Source organism: Hylobates moloch, unplaced genomic scaffold, assembly GCF_009828535.3.
Source record: "Hylobates moloch isolate HMO894 unplaced genomic scaffold, HMol_V3 SCAFFOLD_2, whole genome shotgun sequence".
Taxonomy (NCBI): domain Eukaryota; kingdom Metazoa; phylum Chordata; class Mammalia; order Primates; family Hylobatidae; genus Hylobates; species Hylobates moloch.
This window is the reverse complement of record NW_026652277.1, coordinates 6,971,877-6,988,034: the sequence shown is the minus strand read 5'-3', so window position 1 is coordinate 6,988,034 and position 16,158 is coordinate 6,971,877. Positions and strand designations below refer to the sequence as shown.

The 16,158-nt window shown below is 42.2% G+C and overlaps 1 protein-coding gene across 8 annotated transcripts in view; it reads left to right on the top strand.

The window, feature by feature from the left end:
- SFMBT2 (Scm like with four mbt domains 2) overlaps nt 1-16,158 on the top strand; it is a 211,682-nt gene that overhangs the window by 74,347 nt on the left and 121,177 nt on the right. For 4 of the 8 annotated variants that reach the window (XR_009211057.1, XR_009211058.1, XM_032151529.2 and 1 more), the window contains 2 exons: nt 10,209-10,297; nt 12,021-12,267. Coding sequence is in view for 6 of the 8 variants with exons in the window: in XM_032151529.2 (XP_032007420.1) it covers nt 10,209-10,297; nt 12,021-12,267 (336 nt within the window). In the remaining 2 variants the exon portion in view is untranslated. Of the gene's footprint in view, nt 1-3,922; nt 4,788-5,313; nt 5,789-10,208; nt 10,298-12,020; nt 12,268-16,158 lie in introns of those variants that run through there. The other 4 variants (XM_058431343.1, XM_058431347.1, XM_058431337.1 and 1 more) reach the window with 3 other exon arrangements.

Sequence of the window (16,158 nt, the reverse complement as noted above, 5' to 3'; positions counted from 1 at the left end):
CTTTCATCTCTGGTTGTTTCTCTTGTCTGAAATGAACAGTATTGGTGTTACCTAATGGACTAATCATACAGCAGAGAACTCCAGAAAAATATTAACTGAGTGTCTTTACCACACAAGATACTAAGTGCCAAAACACTTAAACGGACTGATACCTGGCTTTCTAGGTTACACATGCTGAAACGAACATTGCAAGTGATAATTCACTTATGTAAGTGGTTACAAACTATGCAAATACAAAAAAATAAAATAAAATAAAAAGAAATGGCAGTATGTGAATGCTTGTGGTATGCTATTTAAGTCATATTTTAATGAAAGATCTGTGCAATGAATATTTATGGTAACAGTCGCTCTTAGTCTGAATTCAGCAAGTTGTATGTCATCAAAAGATTAGTGAAACAGATACAATTTCTAAAGCCGTCTAAATCTGCCCGTCTTTCCTTCCTGTGACACAAGTTCGTCTGTGGCCTACTAGTTGTTGGAGGTGTAACCTACTATTTGTTGGCCAGTTGTTGGAGGTGCTGGGTGTGTGGTTTTGGACACAGTGGGCGTGGGTGGTCCCAGTCTCCTGGAGTGGACAGCCAGACGAATACTGTAGACACAGGAACACGGTATGTTGTGGGAGCATTCGTCGTATTTCTGGGGGTTGCAGCTTTGTCTCAGTTTGCTGTGGCTGAACCAAGGAAAAAGGCAGATACAGACTTCTACAAGAATTATAATTCTATGAAAGATTTTGAGGAGATGAGGAAGGCTAGCATCTTTCAGGATGCAATGCAATTTGGAATATAAGGAATTTATTTAGGTTGAATTACCTAGAAGTTTGTCACTGACCTGTGTTTCTGAACCATGAAGCATAAATAGTTTCTCTTGATAAATAAACCATTAACAAATACATAAAAAAAAGAGTCTGTAGAGAAATGTATACAGGGGATGTGAATAGGCAGTTCCCAGAAGGGAAACCTGAATTGTCATAGTGTAATGATACTAAACAGCACTGATGATCAGTAAAACAAACAAGCAAAGGAAAAAGGCAGTTTCATATACTTCAGATTAGTGAAAATTTAAGAAGTCTGATTATATAAAATACTCCCGAGGACGGAGAGCACTGGGGATGATGAGGTTTAAGAATGACTTTCGGGCCAGGCGCGGTGGCTCATGCTTGTAATCCCAGCACTTTGGGAGGCCGAGGCGGGCGGATCACGAGGTCAGGAGATCGAGACCACGGTGAAACCCCGTCTCTACTAAAAATACAAAAAATTAGCCAGGCGTGGTGGCGGGCGCCAGTAGTCCCAGCTACTCGGAGAGGCTGAGGCAGGAGAATGGCGTGAACCCGGGAGGCGGAGCTTGCAGTGAGCCGAGATTGTGCCACTGCACTCCAGCCTGGGCGACAAAGCAAGACTCCCTCTCAAAAAAAAAAAAAAAAAAAAAAAAAGAAGAAGAATGACTTTGGAGAGCAGTTTGCCAATAACTAGGAAGTCCTTTGCTGTTCTGCACCTAGGAATTAATTTTAGAGTAACAATGTTACAAAAATTAACCATCAGAATTAATTTTAGAGTAACAGTGTTACAAAAATTAACTGTCGGAATTAATTTTATAGTAACAGTGTTACAAAAATTAAGAGTCTCATATCAGATTTCACCTCACTTGTCCTATCAGCAGCATTTGACAAGATTGATTATTCCTTCCTTCTTGAAATATTTTTATTACTTGGAAATAGACTTAGCTGGGCACATGGCTGTCCAGATAGAGTCTAGATACTTGTACAATGCAAGGTGGGTTCTGTCCAGTCTTACTGTTACATGCTAGGGTCAGAGATAAATTCTACAACATCATATATTACAGGTTTAGGATGAGGTTTCACTGGAGGAAGGTGAGATGTACATGGACCAAGGGTTTGCCTCACATCCTGTTATCCCATAGAGATGCCACTGGGTGAATCAGCGTGCTTTTTATTGGAAGGATCCCTCCATTGTGTGGGTTTCCTTTCTTGTAAGCATAGGAAACAGCCATGATATTAGGGGATAAACAGTAATTACAGTACCTTCCCCCACCCTAGCAGTGGGGAAGTACATATTTCATGGGGAACCTGAATGAATGTGGGTTCAGTACCTCCAGCTGGGCTCTGTCCTAGCTCACTGCTCCAGAGAACTCCTGGGGTCCCTTTGGGACATACCTCCTATTGTACTCTGAGATGTGACCATGCCCAGCGAGGAAGTGATGTCTGTGATATACATCACTGGTATACATCAGCGTCACTGATGAGACGGAAATTGTTCATCTTTACTTACGTTCTTTCCCTCTTTCCATGGGCTGGGATGTGCTGAACCATCTGTTTCCCTGCCCCCACTTAGAGCAGAGTGACAGGATTGAAAGACTCTGGGCTCCTAACATATCTTGGGAAGCAGAGCTCTGTATCACCCTATATCACCTGCCTTGGGTGAGAGAGAGAGAGAAAGAGAGAGGAACTTTGACTGTGCTTGCACCTCTGCGGCTGTGTTTTTGGGTCTCTTTATTATGCAGTCTAGCTGTGATGCAGTATCTCATAGTCATCTTAATGATCTAACGACTATGAGGGCCAGTGGAGCTTGCCCTTGGTATTTGCATCCCTTGAATCTGCCTCATCTCAGTAAAGGGCAACTCCATTCTTCAAGTGCTTGGGTCAGAAAGCCTCAGGGACGTTTCTGTGTTCTACTTCTCTTGCAGCCCTTCAGCAAATCCCATTAGCTTTACCTTCATATTTAAAAAAAATACTTTGACCAGGCATGGTGGCTCACACTTGTAATCCCAGCACTTTGGGAGGCCGAGGTGGGCAGATCACCTGAGGTCAGGAGTTCGAGACCAGCCTGGCCAACATGGTGAAACCCGGTCTCTTCTAAAAATACAAAAAGTAGCTGGATGTGGTAGGGCGTGCCTGTAGTCCCAGCTACTTGGGAAGCTGAGGCTGGAGATGGTGGTGGGTGCCTGTAATCCCAGCTGCTTGGGAGGCTGAGGCAGCAGAATCACTTGAACCGAGGAGGTGGAGGTTGCAGTGAGCCGAGATCATGCCACTGCATTCCTTTTGCCCTAATGTCATCACTGTGATAGGGCTGTGTCATTTGCTTCCAACAATTCTTAGATAATGTCTTTGTTAAATCTTATTCTTTTTTTTTTTTTTTTTTTTTGAGACAGAGTCTTGCTTTATCACCCAGCCTGGAGTACAGTGGCACAATCTCGGCTCACTGCAACCTTCCAGGTTCAAGCAATTCTCCTGCCTCAACCTTCTTAGTAGCTGGGACTACAGGCACCCGCCACCATGCCCAGCTAATTTTTGTATTTTTAGTAGAGACGGGTCTTGAACTCCTGGCCTCAGGTGATCCACCCACCTCAGCCTCCTAAAGTGCTGGGATTACAGGCGTGAGCCACTGCACCCCGCCTAAATCTTATTCTTTACAACAAAATGATACTATTTCTTTTCTTAATCATACAAGTGTATTTTTACAACTGAAAGAGTCTTGAAAGGTTGAAATGAAACTTGTCCTCTAACAATCTTTATATGACAGGCACTAAGGGGTATGCGTGTGTGTAAGTGTAATTTTTCTGACATTCTTCACAAGTTATATCTTCATCTGGGTTACATTCATTATTAAAGACAGCAATACTTTTATCTGTGTGTTTGAACCTCAGTAGTAGGTAGCACTAGGAGCTTGTCAATCCTGTTGAATCATTTTATGATCTATCTTTTTGTTTGTAGGAACAATCTAATTTGAACCTTACATGAAAAATTAATGTAGATTCTCCTTTACACATCTCCAAGGGAAAGAACTCTGTCATCTTTTTTCTTAATAGTAAGAGCAGGTGCTTCCATTTATCATTCAAGGTCTACTGTTGCCTCCTTTTATCTTAGGAAAGTCAGTGTTAAGTCTTCCCCTGAGAAGTCAAAGGCTGCTCCCTGACGTCTCGTTGAGAAGGCTCGGTTCTCTTGTGAGCTGGGAGGAGTTTCAGTGGATTAAGCACTCTTATTTATCTCTTTTTCCTCCAGAGACCCCATTAAAATGGTAGTGGAAAAATAATACATATATCAACAACAGAAAGAACTTAAAGGCTACCGGCATGGAAAAGGGATTTGACAATGTTTCTGGCAGCCTGGAAGCTGATAAGTCTCCGTGACTACTCAATTAGCGTGGGGGCTGCAGCTGGGGAGGCTCACGTTGGAGACTTTGAATGCTGGGTGGGTGGGAGTCCCACGTGCGGCTGAAAATCACAGGGTTCCATGGGATGCCTGTAGTCACATCACTTCACGGATTCTGTCCTTCTTCCACCCCTGCCGTGGGTACAACCAAGGACTAGAAACCAGATATTTATCCCTCTGCCTCATCTCTGAAGAAATGGACTGAATTGTTTGGGGAGAACCGCTGTTGCTAGTTTGGAAGGCAGCTTCTTAGAAGGGGAATTACTCCAATGCCCACTCTCTGAGTCAGATCTCTCTGCCCAGGACACCAGCCTCTCCAGGGTTTCTGTTGTTTCATATGTAAGTATGATGCATGAGCATTGTTGGCCAGACACTCCAGGAAAGCTTCTGATCAAAGAGGGCAGGATGAGATGAAGAAACAACAAAACAGCCCCCAGGAATCAGAGAAGACCCGGGGAATAGGGGAGGAGAAACACCTCTCTTTACTGTAACGAGAGGTTTTGAAAAGGGCATCTTGTTGAAGAAAAGGTTTTAGAAGGAAGGAACTACCAGAAGCAAGAAAGAAACATTGCAAACGAAAACTGTGACCCACGGAATGAATTCAAAGAAGCGTTGATTGGAAGTAAGTTCAGAAAAGTGCCAGAAAGACAACAAAAAATGAAATACCCTGTGTGTTTAAATGCTGTCACATAGGGATGGGACTCAAACTCCCTTTCTGTGGGCTAGGGTGGGTTTGAGTGAAAATGGCCTTTCTCTTCATTGTAATTACTCTCCCCCGTCTCTCAGAGAATGGGTAGCCATGGGGAAGCTGGTCTCAGCAGACCCGTCTGTTCTACTGTGACGTGGGAAGGCATTGAGGAGCCTGGGCTGACAGTGCTTGTGCTCCTGACCCCAGCACGGGTCTCCTTGTTCATCGTCTGCCTGCACGGGCAGCCCTGACCAAGGGCTTTATACTCACAGCCCGGTCTACACAGGTCACGTCCCTGAGAGGTGATCCGGCTTCAGACTCTACGTGGATGTGCACTTGATGGGGCTTGAAATCCAACATTAGCGATATTTTCCCAAATTCTGAAAAAGTGATGCTAATCTTCTGCCTTTATATGGGACTCAATTTGTAGATAGCTTTCTTTCTTTTTCTTTTTTTACAGACATGGTCTTACTCTGTTACCTAGGCTGGAGTGCAGCGGTGTGATCGTAGCCCACTGCAGCCTCGAACTCCTGGGCTCACACCATTCTCCTGCCTCAGCCTCCCAAGCAGCTGGGGCTACAGCCACCCACTACCATGCCCAGCTAAGTTAAAAAAAAATTGTAGAGATGGGGTCTTGCTGTGTTACCCAGGATGGTCTTGAACTTCTGGCCTCAAGAGATCCTCCTGCCTTGGCCTCCCAAAATGTTGGGATTACAGGTGTGAGCCACCATGTCCAGCTCGGCAGCTTTATAATCCTAATAAAGCATTTGTGGGATTTGGGTCCATCTTTAAATGTCCTCAAGAAACATACGTGTGTGTAACTGAAGCTCAGAACTTGAGTTCTGAAACCCAAGTTAATGATTCCTTCCTTCACTGTGATGTGGGCACCTCTCCAAAGTGAGGTATTAGTGGAATGGAACTTGGATTTTTAAAAGGTATAGTGGAATGCTTATATAATATTATAACTAAGTAAAACCTTGAAAAAATGTTCATGAGAATGTGGTAAAAAGTTTCTTTTTTTTTGTTTGTTTCTTATGACTTTCTAGGAGTTTGCCTTTATCAGCTGAAAGCATGGAGCGATGATTACCAAGTTGTGGGTAAACCTTCCTCCACCTGAAACTGCAGTGTTTTTCTCCCTGATCATTTCTCTCCTGCCGTGGAGTTCACCTTTGGTGCTGTAGTTGGGCGCAGGGCAGGTTTTGAGTTTGCTGATGTTTCATGTGTGGATTGGTCCTTCACTTTGAAGAATAACATAATGATCTTAGACAAGGATTTGGCTTACAGCTGAGAGTGCTGAGTTGGAGTCTTGGAAGAGAGACGTACTGCAGAATAAAGTTTACAGTTTTAAAATTTCTAGTTAGAAGTTTAAAGGATCACACCGAGCAATGCCAATTAGCTTCCATTGCAGTGAATTCTAAGGAATTGCAAGGCAACTTTTATTTACCAGAATTTAACTGAATTAATCAGTGCTTAAGGTAACTCCATGGACTAGGAATTGTAAATTGGTTATACTCAGTTTTTATTTTATAGCAATATTTGTTGTAATAGGTTTATGGTACATTTGAACATTTAGAGCTTTGAGAGCTAAATGTTAACTGATACAGTTTTTCTTATAAAATTAGCAAGATTCTTGAGAATGTTTCTTTTCTACTTTTAACCTAAAGTGGTCTGTATACGTTCATGGCTTTATAGATACATCTTCCATGGAGAGCAATTCATTTAGATAGTCTGTGGCTCATAAAAGATTGCTTGAGTCTTATGTAGACACATATAAAGGAAAGCTGTAGGACCTCTGGGAACTTGAGGCTCGCAAGAGTAAATGTCAGAGCTGTCCCTAGAGCTCCCTTCTATGACTTTGACAGTTTAAATTTCAGCATTGTGCAGTGACTTCATAGGGTGCTTGCATATTTTAAAAATTTTCACTTAAATGTTAACTTGTTAGCAACAACCCTGTGAAAAACAGAGCTTTCTTCCCGTAGTGGATATAGACGTCCTGTGTTAGGCACAGGACCCTTTATCGCTGGATTATAATAATTGTTCTTCTTTTGTAATGAGATAGGAAATGCATATTTATGGGGTACAGTTGTATATTTTGTCCTAATCTTGAAACTTATGTGAGTCATTTTCATATTATCTCCATCATGCCTGCAATTTAAATTACTGATTTATCTGTTTGCAAAAGCTTTGGAGAATCAGAGAATCTACTGGTAAGACTCCATGTGAGATTGGGCTCTGAACACTTGGGGGCTTGAGGCTGTTTCTAGTTTTTTTGGTTTTTTTTTTTACTGAGACACTGTCTTGCTCTGTCGCCTAGGCTGGAGCGCAGTGGCACGATTTCGGCTCACTGCAACCTCCACTTCCTGGGTTCAAGCGATTCTCTTGTCTCAGTCTCCTGAGTAGCTGGGACCACAGATACCCGCCACCACACCCAGCTCATTTTTCTATTTTTAGTAGAGATGGGGTTTCACCATATTGGCCAGGCTGATCTTGAACTCCTGATCTTGTGATCCACCCGCCTTGGCCTCCCAAAGTGCTGGGATTGCAGGTGTGAGCCACCGCACCTGGCCGCTGTTTCTAGTTTTTTTCTGTGAACTTGGGTAAGAGTTAGTGAAGAAGAAGCACCTGTTAGCATTGTTAGGCGGAACAAAACAGAGAGGGTAAATGAAGGTCTTTTTAAAGCATAAGGTGAGTCCAGATTTTAGTTCATTTGGCTTGTGTATCTTTGTTTTCGTCTCAGTGACCCTAGCCATGCAAGAGGGCCACTTTTAAAAAGGGTGTAGCATTTGAAAAATGATGACTACATTTATAATGAAGGAAGAGAACACAAGAACACAGTTTTATGCTCAGCCTCCCAAAGTGCCGAGCATACAATATTTTTGTGTTTGTATTTCCATGTGAGTATGTATGTATAAAATAAGGAAGGTGACATTTTATTTGAGAAAAAAAATCTAGTGATAAAAGCAGACAAACAGATGAGTTATTCTTTATTATAAGTGGGGTGAGGCTAGGACGTTGCCATATAAGGTAAAGCTGGACTCGGCCTTGTTTGTCTGAGTTCTGTGCATGTTGGTTTTGCTCTTGGTCTGATGATCATCCTTGTGCATGGGCGGATGTTGACTGAGAGGCAAGTTAGTGATGAAGCAGCAGGTCCGGCCACTGCTTGGCTTGTGTGTTGGCCTCCATTCTACTGGCTGTTCTGCCAAAGCTCGTTGGAAGTTTCAATCTAGATATCATGGGTATGAATAATCAATAACCAGCAGATTACAAAGATATATGTAATAATTTAGTACATGTTTATAATAAAACAAGAGCTAATATTTATTGGTTGGTGTGTGCCTGGGTTCGTTATATTTTATTTGCATATGTCTCTCCTTTAGTCCTTAGAACACCCCTTATAAGCAAAATATTGTTAGCAACATGGCACCCTTTGATTGGCTAGAAAAGAATCTAAGAGAAATTGAGTAAATTATTCAAAGTCATGCATCCAGTGATGGTGGATCCCCCGTTGGGGCCCAGATCTGCTCCACACCCTTATGGCCAACTTCCCTTTTGTAGTAATTTCACTGCTTTAGGTTTGAGCCAGAAGGGTTACATCAAGCCTTTGAAGAACCTAAACAATGCACAAACTACTTGGGTCTTGGACCTTTAATAGGGGCTGAGTGAAGTCCTGGGTGGATCCTGGGCTGCCCACATGGAGAACCGGCTGTGGTGGGTGGTTAATCTGGGGCTAGGGTCTTGCTGTCATTTATGCTGACTCTGCACATCCATCTCTTGGTGCCCTGGGAAGGCTCAGGTCCCTCAGGGATGCAGGTGTAGCCCAGGGGGGCCTTTGGAGATCTGTAGCTTGGGAGACATGCCAAAGAGATATGTTTTCCTCAGGTCTTGGGTTCTAAGCACTTGTAGAATGTTGCCCTCCACAGTCTAATACTTCTTTTTCAAAGGATGCCTCGGCCAGGCACGGTTGCTCACGCCTGTAATCCCAGCACTTTGGGAGGCCGAGGCGGGCAGATCATGAGGTCAGGAGATGGAGACCATCTTGGCTAACATGGTGAAACCCTGTCTCTACTAAAAATACAAAAAATTAGCCAAGTGTGGTGGCGGGTGCCTGTAGTCCCAGCTACTTGGGAGGCTGAGGCAGGAGAATGGCGTGAACCTGGGAGGCGGAGCTTGCAGTGAGCTGAGATTGCGCCACTGCACTCCAGCCTGGGTGACAGAGCGAGACTCCATCTCAAAAAAAAAAAGATGCCTCAAATATATTCCTTCCTTGTTCACAGGGCTGTCACCCCTATTTTGAGTCCTATCACTTTTCTACTTGGATAACTGAAACAGCCTCAGTTTCCCTGCTTTTAGTTTCTTTTCTTTCCATTCAAACCCTTATGCTATTGCCAGATTCATTTTATACAGAGATGTCCTGTTTGTTAAGCGTCTATGTTGACTTCCTGGGCTGTCTGTAGTTTATTCCTACCACTCAATATTATTTCCCAGTGCTGTGCGCTTGGAGTGTGACCTAGCCTGACCATTTACTGTGCAGTTGTCCCTTGAGATCTGTTGGGGGATTGGCTTCAGGACCCCCAAGGATACCAAAATTTGCAGATGCTCAAGTCTCGAGCAGAAAATAGTATAGTTCACACATAACCTATGCGCATCTTCCTGCAGACCTTAAATCATCTCTGGATTACTTATAGTACCTACTACAGTGTCGATGCTATGTAAATAGTTGTTACATTGGAGTATTTAGGGAATAATAACAAGAAAAAAAGTGTACATGTTCAGTAAAGATGCATTTTATTTCATATATTTTTGATGCTCGGTTGAATTGAACCCAGGGATGGGGAACCCATGGATATGGAGGGGATTACTTATTCTCCCAATTTCTCTATTTCTCCATTTTACCTTCAGTCCACCCCTCTTGTTATTTTGTGCCCATTTCTCTGTCTGCAAATTCCTTCTTCTGAAACTGTATAAACTTTTCATGTAATTCGGGGCCTGGTTTGATTTTCCCACCTGGAAAGCCTTTCTCTGATTTCCCTAGCCCCACTGGTCTCTCTTTTCTTGGAACCTCCTGAATTGTATACTTTATAATTTCTTTGTGGTTTGTGAGAAGTTTCTAAATAGGGCGTAAGACTTTGGAATCTTTCATCTCCTTGGTGGCCGGGCATGTGGTATGTGTCAAGTCGCTACTTAGAGACACATTTTCGGTCTCAGTTTTAGTATTTACTTAAGCATGGTGACGAAAGTTAAGAAAAACATTGAAATCAAACCTACATAGAGAAAACTGCTGTGATTTTGAGTTGATTGGATACTTTGCTGCTGTGTTGAAGTGTTTTTTTTTTTTTTCCTCCTTTGTCTTGCCAGCAATCAAAGAGAAGTACACAGACTGGACAGAATTTCTCATACGTGACTTGACCGGTTCGAGGACAGCACCCGCCAACCTCCTGGAAGGTGTATGTATTGTTGTTATACATCTAATGTATCTCTGAAGCACCCCAGTTACGTGAGCTCAGACCTGACAGCACCTTTGCATATATCCTTCAGCAGATGCGTGCTTTCCGCAGACACTGCCATCCAAATAGCCTCCCTTCCTGTTTTGTCCTGAATTACTTAGGTGACTGATTTGAATGGCACTGATGAAACTTCCCCTGTGATGCAATCAGCAAATGGAAAATTTGCTCCATGTGAATCCAATTTTTAAATCACAATATGCTAGGATGTCTTCCTACTGTCCTATATCTTTAAGCCTCTTTCTTATGTGAGTGAATATAAATCAAATCCTGTAGAATCACTGTTTTGAACAGGTGACAAGATTATGTATGTGCTAATATAGTCTCTTGGAGTACATTGATAAGTGGTTCCATTAAATGTTCTGTTTCGATGCATAACCCCAAGATTTGAACATACACACATTAACCAATAATTGAATTAACTTCTCTTGTAAAAACAAGAGGAGAAATGGCAGATCGTATTTCAATGTAGCCAAGGAAATTTTAATGTATTGAAGAAAACAGTTTAATCTGAAATCTTGATGGTTTATTTGAAAATAATTTTATGATGAAACATTTTAGTATGTATATTTAGCATTTATATTTATATAATAGAACAGGAAGAGAAAGGCACTGTGTCATAAGTAATTATTGAATTACATAGTCTGTTTTTCTTAAGAATGCCCCTAAAAAGGGGAAAACTTAATGAATAACAAGTAATAAGTAATAAGGTGTGGATTTTGACAGTATCATATTCTCTTAACCTGAAACTTTCCCTCTTTTCATAAATGATATTGACACTTTAGAACATCATTGTCTAATATAGTTAACGGGTTTTGTTTTATGAAGATTTTGCCTGATGTATTTGTTATATATCTTTAGAGCTACTATTTTAATTGTTCATTAACAAATTAAAATGATGATAGTTCATCCTTTCAAAAGGACAAATTGTCTCACTATGTTAATTTTCTAAAACGTATTTACCTACAAAGCTGGCTGAACAAACACCCTTTTCGTATGCTATCATATGCTAAGAAGGTTTCTTAGAAGGGGCGGTAATTATACATTCTCTAAACCAATTATCAGGTTAAGTGTAGAAATAATTTTATATAGTAGTCTAATTTAGCTCATCATTACTGTGTGTTAGACATGTAATTGACACACACTTACGCCTTCGTCACATAATCAAAGTATGAGAGCATCTTGGTCATTAGAGTAGCAGCCAGTAGAGTAGGATGAATGTCTGGGAAAGAGTCATGGTGTAAATTGAATGCTTTGTATTAGATATATCTGTCTATTGGAAAAGTAGACAGTTCGCTACCACGTGTTTTCTAGGTCCAGGCAAATTTGGGTAGAACTCTTCTTAAAAGCATACGGATTGTTAACAAAAGCAATTTTATCTGGGAAGGGTGATTTGTTTGGTGAGAACTTAGCACAAACTGTTATTTTCTATTGACTTGTGATTTTTTTTGTTGTTGGGTACGGAATGGGGTACATGGATGTGTGGGAGGGAGGAAGGGGAAGGGGCGGGGCATGGGCTGGGCAAGGACGGGGTGGAGGGAACGCCAGACTGTTCGCCAGTACCTTGGATGATGGTGTGAAAAAATATTATCTTCTGCTGTCATCTGTTTCCATGAGAACCTTAAAATAAAGTTTAAAATAAGGAGTTTTGCTTCTGTTTAAACAGCCTCTGCGAGGGAAAGGCCCTATAGACCTCATTACAGTTGGTTCCTTAATAGAACTTCAGGATTCCCAGAACCCTTTTCAGTACTGGATAGTTAGTGTGATTGAAAATGTTGGAGGAAGATTACGCCTTCGCTATGTGGGATTGGAGGACACTGAATCCTATGACCAGTGGTTGTTTTACTTGGATTACAGACTTCGACCAGTTGGTTGGTGTCAAGAGAATAAATACAGAATGGACCCACCTTCAGGTAAGGGCCAAAGCTTTTGCTGCTGTAAAGTATTTTAGAAAAAGATGTGATGTTTTCCTGGATGTGTTTCTAGAAAATGTATGAGCTCTCTGGTATCTTTTATATCTGAGTGTGTGAATATTAAGCACTTTAACTTCACAGTGCTTTCCATAGAGACTAAAACCTAAGACCTCAATCAATAGTGTTCTCAAAGGAGAAAGCAATGTTGGAGGCCTTAGGGAAGTTGATCTAGTTCCTTGGGAATCACTGGTTCAGAAAGGAAAGACACAGTAGATTGGGACTTGAGGATATTCTCCACGTTTTTCTTTAGGAATTTTGATAGTCTTGTAAGTAGGTTCTAAAATCTCTGGCCATGTATGTACCCATCTCTCTGTCTGTCCATTCACCAATCCATCCACCTACTCATCCACCCATCTATCCATTTATCTATTTATCCATTCATCCATCCATTCATCCACCTATCCATCCAGCATTCATCTATTTATCTGGCCATCCGTTCATCCATCCATCTAAATATCCAAACCACAATCCAGTCTGACCAAGAAGAAGCATTGAGTAGATAGATCATCATGTTTTCTCCTGGCACGTAAGATTTTAGTTAGCTTCAAATGCACTATCAAATGGCTTTGCAGAGGCTGCCTTATGCTGTCTGTCATACCTACCTAGTTAAAAATCTGAGTATTTACAAAATAACCATTCTTGAATGTTTACTATGTGCCAGGTGATTTTACATCTGGTACATTGTTTGTTTTGATTCTAAAAAAATGCTGCATGTTTGGGGCGAATTTTGTTTCACAGTAGAGAAAATTGAGACTGGAGTTCAGCTAGTTGTCCAAGGCCCCCTGTTTTAGGGGACAGGCAGTGCAATTCAGATTCCCAGGTGCTGGGCCCCTCCCACCCCACTCCCCCTGCTGCCTCCTCTTACCGGCCTTTGAATGGGAAACCTCAGAACAGAAATATTGGATTCTTGTAGAATTAGAGATGCCAAGGAAGAAATACGTATTTTTTCAGAAATTGGTAATCTTCATTCCGGTGAGTTTTGTAGGTGTATTTGGAATAAGGACATGGCTCTTTGCTTTATTAAAATCACCAGAGAATTTCCTCCCATATTAGTTGCCGATGTTAGTGTTGAGTACATGAAGGAAAGGAGTTATATTTATCTTTTCTGTCACTCAGAGGCTTTAATTGAAAACTTCCTGGTCCTGTGTCCTGTGTGTTTGCATTTGCGTTAAGTTTGACAGGCATAGAGACGTGTAACGTGGTATTTATTAGTATTATTGCTGTCAAAATGTTGAGGAGCAGCCAACACCTCCGTCTCTATCCTGAGTAATTTTTGACTCTGATGACAAACAAAGAGCCTGTCGTGTTGTGAAGAAGGATGTGAGCCCGGGTTTGCCCTGGGATTCATAACCCAGCAGGAAAAATTTACTCTGTGCGTAAAATTGTGTGTATAAATCTCCGCTTAGTATCTAATTGCTTTATAAATTTTAGGAGCAATATCTACTTGCCAGTGTACAAATTTATACCAAAGCAAAGGATGACTAGTGGCTTCTTACGCTCTCCGTGATGTTTCTTTCCTGGGAAGTTATGGGACTCACGCTGACAAGCAGGAATGGAATATGCCTCCGTGGAAGCTTAGGAAATATTCGCTTATGAGCTGTCTCCCTCTTTAGATAATTTGGGGTCTTTATAATATATGAATAAATTGTGTTTACTTGTCTTAGCATTTTCTGGAAATGAGTTGTTCATTTAACTGAAGACTGCTTGGGGGCCCCTGAAGATTCTGGAACAGGCAGGGCACGATGGCTCATGCCTGAGCTCAGGAGTTTGAGACCAGCTGGGGCAATATGGTGAAACCTTGTCTCTGCAAAAAATAGAAAAAACTGGCTAGGCATGGTGGCATGCACCTGTACTCCCAGCTACTTATGGGGCTGAGGTGGGAGGATCGCTTGATCCCGGGAGAGGAGGCTGCGGTGAGCCAAGATCGCTCCACTGCACTCCAGCCTGGGTGACAGAGTGAGACCCCGTGAAAAGAAAAAAAAAAAAGATTCTGGAAAAGACATTCATCATCAAGAACTTACTTCCCCAATATTTAAATCATCAGCAGGAAAGGTTATGTACAGGGAGAAGAAACTAAAAAGTGACAAGACACTCAAAGTGTGATTTTGAGTTCCTCAGATCCAGTAGTTTCAGGATGGAAACTGGATTCTGCTACATCTTTCAGCAGAACAGCATCCCCGGGAAGAGAGGCTGTACTACCCCTGTTGTACACATGGGGACAGATTCTACTACTTCGGATTTGTATAAATTGATTTCAAGTCCCACGGTGACTTGTGTAACTCACATGCCAGCACCACTTCCTTAACTGGAATCTAGGTGAGAATAAAACTTCATACCTGCATAGAAAATACTAGGCCGATTTTCTCATTTTCCCAAACACTATGAAGTCACTGGGAAGTGTTCTGCTTCCATGACCGATGGGGCGACAGACACTATGAAGTCACTGGAAAGTGTTCTGCTTCCATGACCGACGGGGAGAAGTCCAGTGGGAGGGGGACGTGCAGGGGAGATGAGCATACTCCCCGCGAGTTCTTCCTTGCTTCCAGGACCGTCTGCTGTGCGCTCCCGTTAACACCACCACCATTGTTAAAAATAATTGTCCTTTAGTTTTACTTACTATTATTTATTTATTTTTGAAGCAGGGTCTCACTCTATCTCCCGGGCTGGAGTGCAGTTGCATGATCTCGGCTCACTGCAGCCTCAACCTCCCAGGCTCAAGTGATCTTCCCATCCCAGCCTCCCAAGTGGCTAGAACTACAGGCATGTGCCACCATCCCTGGCTAATTTTGTAATTTCTTATTTTGTAGAGATGGGATCTCACTGTGTTGCTCAGGCTGGGCTTGAACTCCTGAGCTCAGGTGACCTGCCCACCTCAGCCTCCCAAAGTGCTGGGCTTACAGGCATGAGCCACTCCACGCGGCCCTTGTTTTACTCTTTAAAGGGCACAGTGTTTCTCAACTGTTCAGCAGAATAGAAGAGAAATGGGTCATAGAAAGTAGATAGAAAGCCTTCAAAAACCTGGGAAAAGGGACTAGATTTTATATTCTCCACCTCTGAGAAACAGGGCCATTGAGCCTTTCTCTTTCTGCCCTGAATCAGAGGAAATAGCATTTTGGTGCTTGGGGAAGGAGGAGGGGAAAGAAACCACCTTACCCTGTACCGTGGGGATAAGGATATCTTGCTGGGCTGCTGAGTGGTGTAATGTATATCAAGAGATTGGTCCTTTCTAGACATTTAATCTGTGATCAGAGTCTTAAGGTTATACTTTGGTTTTCCAAGGAGTGTAAGTAGGTCATTGAGGTTAGGGTCATTTAAGAAGCCCACTTGCTCTCCTATTTCTGGATGTTTAGAAAATAAGATAGACTTTTAGATATTCTTGCAGATGCTAAGTAGATGAAACTTTTTGAGTTTTTTTTTCCTTCTCTATTTCTAGAATTTATTCCCTTGTTTTTTTCCTTCAAAATTATTTTATCACCCCCTCCCCCACCTTTTTTAGTGCTTGTTTTAGATCTTGGAGTCAGGAAGTTTCTGAATCCAACTTAAATACTTCCTGCCTGAACTATTACTTAGTCCAAAAGTGAGTTGGATTGCATTAATCTGTTCAAGCTGCCATAACAAAATGCCACAGGCTTTGTGGCTTAAACAACAAACATTTACTTCTCAGAGATCTGGAGAGGCTGGAAGTGTGAGATCAGGGTGCCAGTGTAGTTGAGGTCCGGGGAGGGCTCGCTTCCTGGTTTGCAGGCAGCCGCCTTCTGACTGTGTCCTCACATAGTAGATCAAGAGAGAACTCTGGTGTCTCTTATAAGGACAAAGATCTCATTTGAGGGC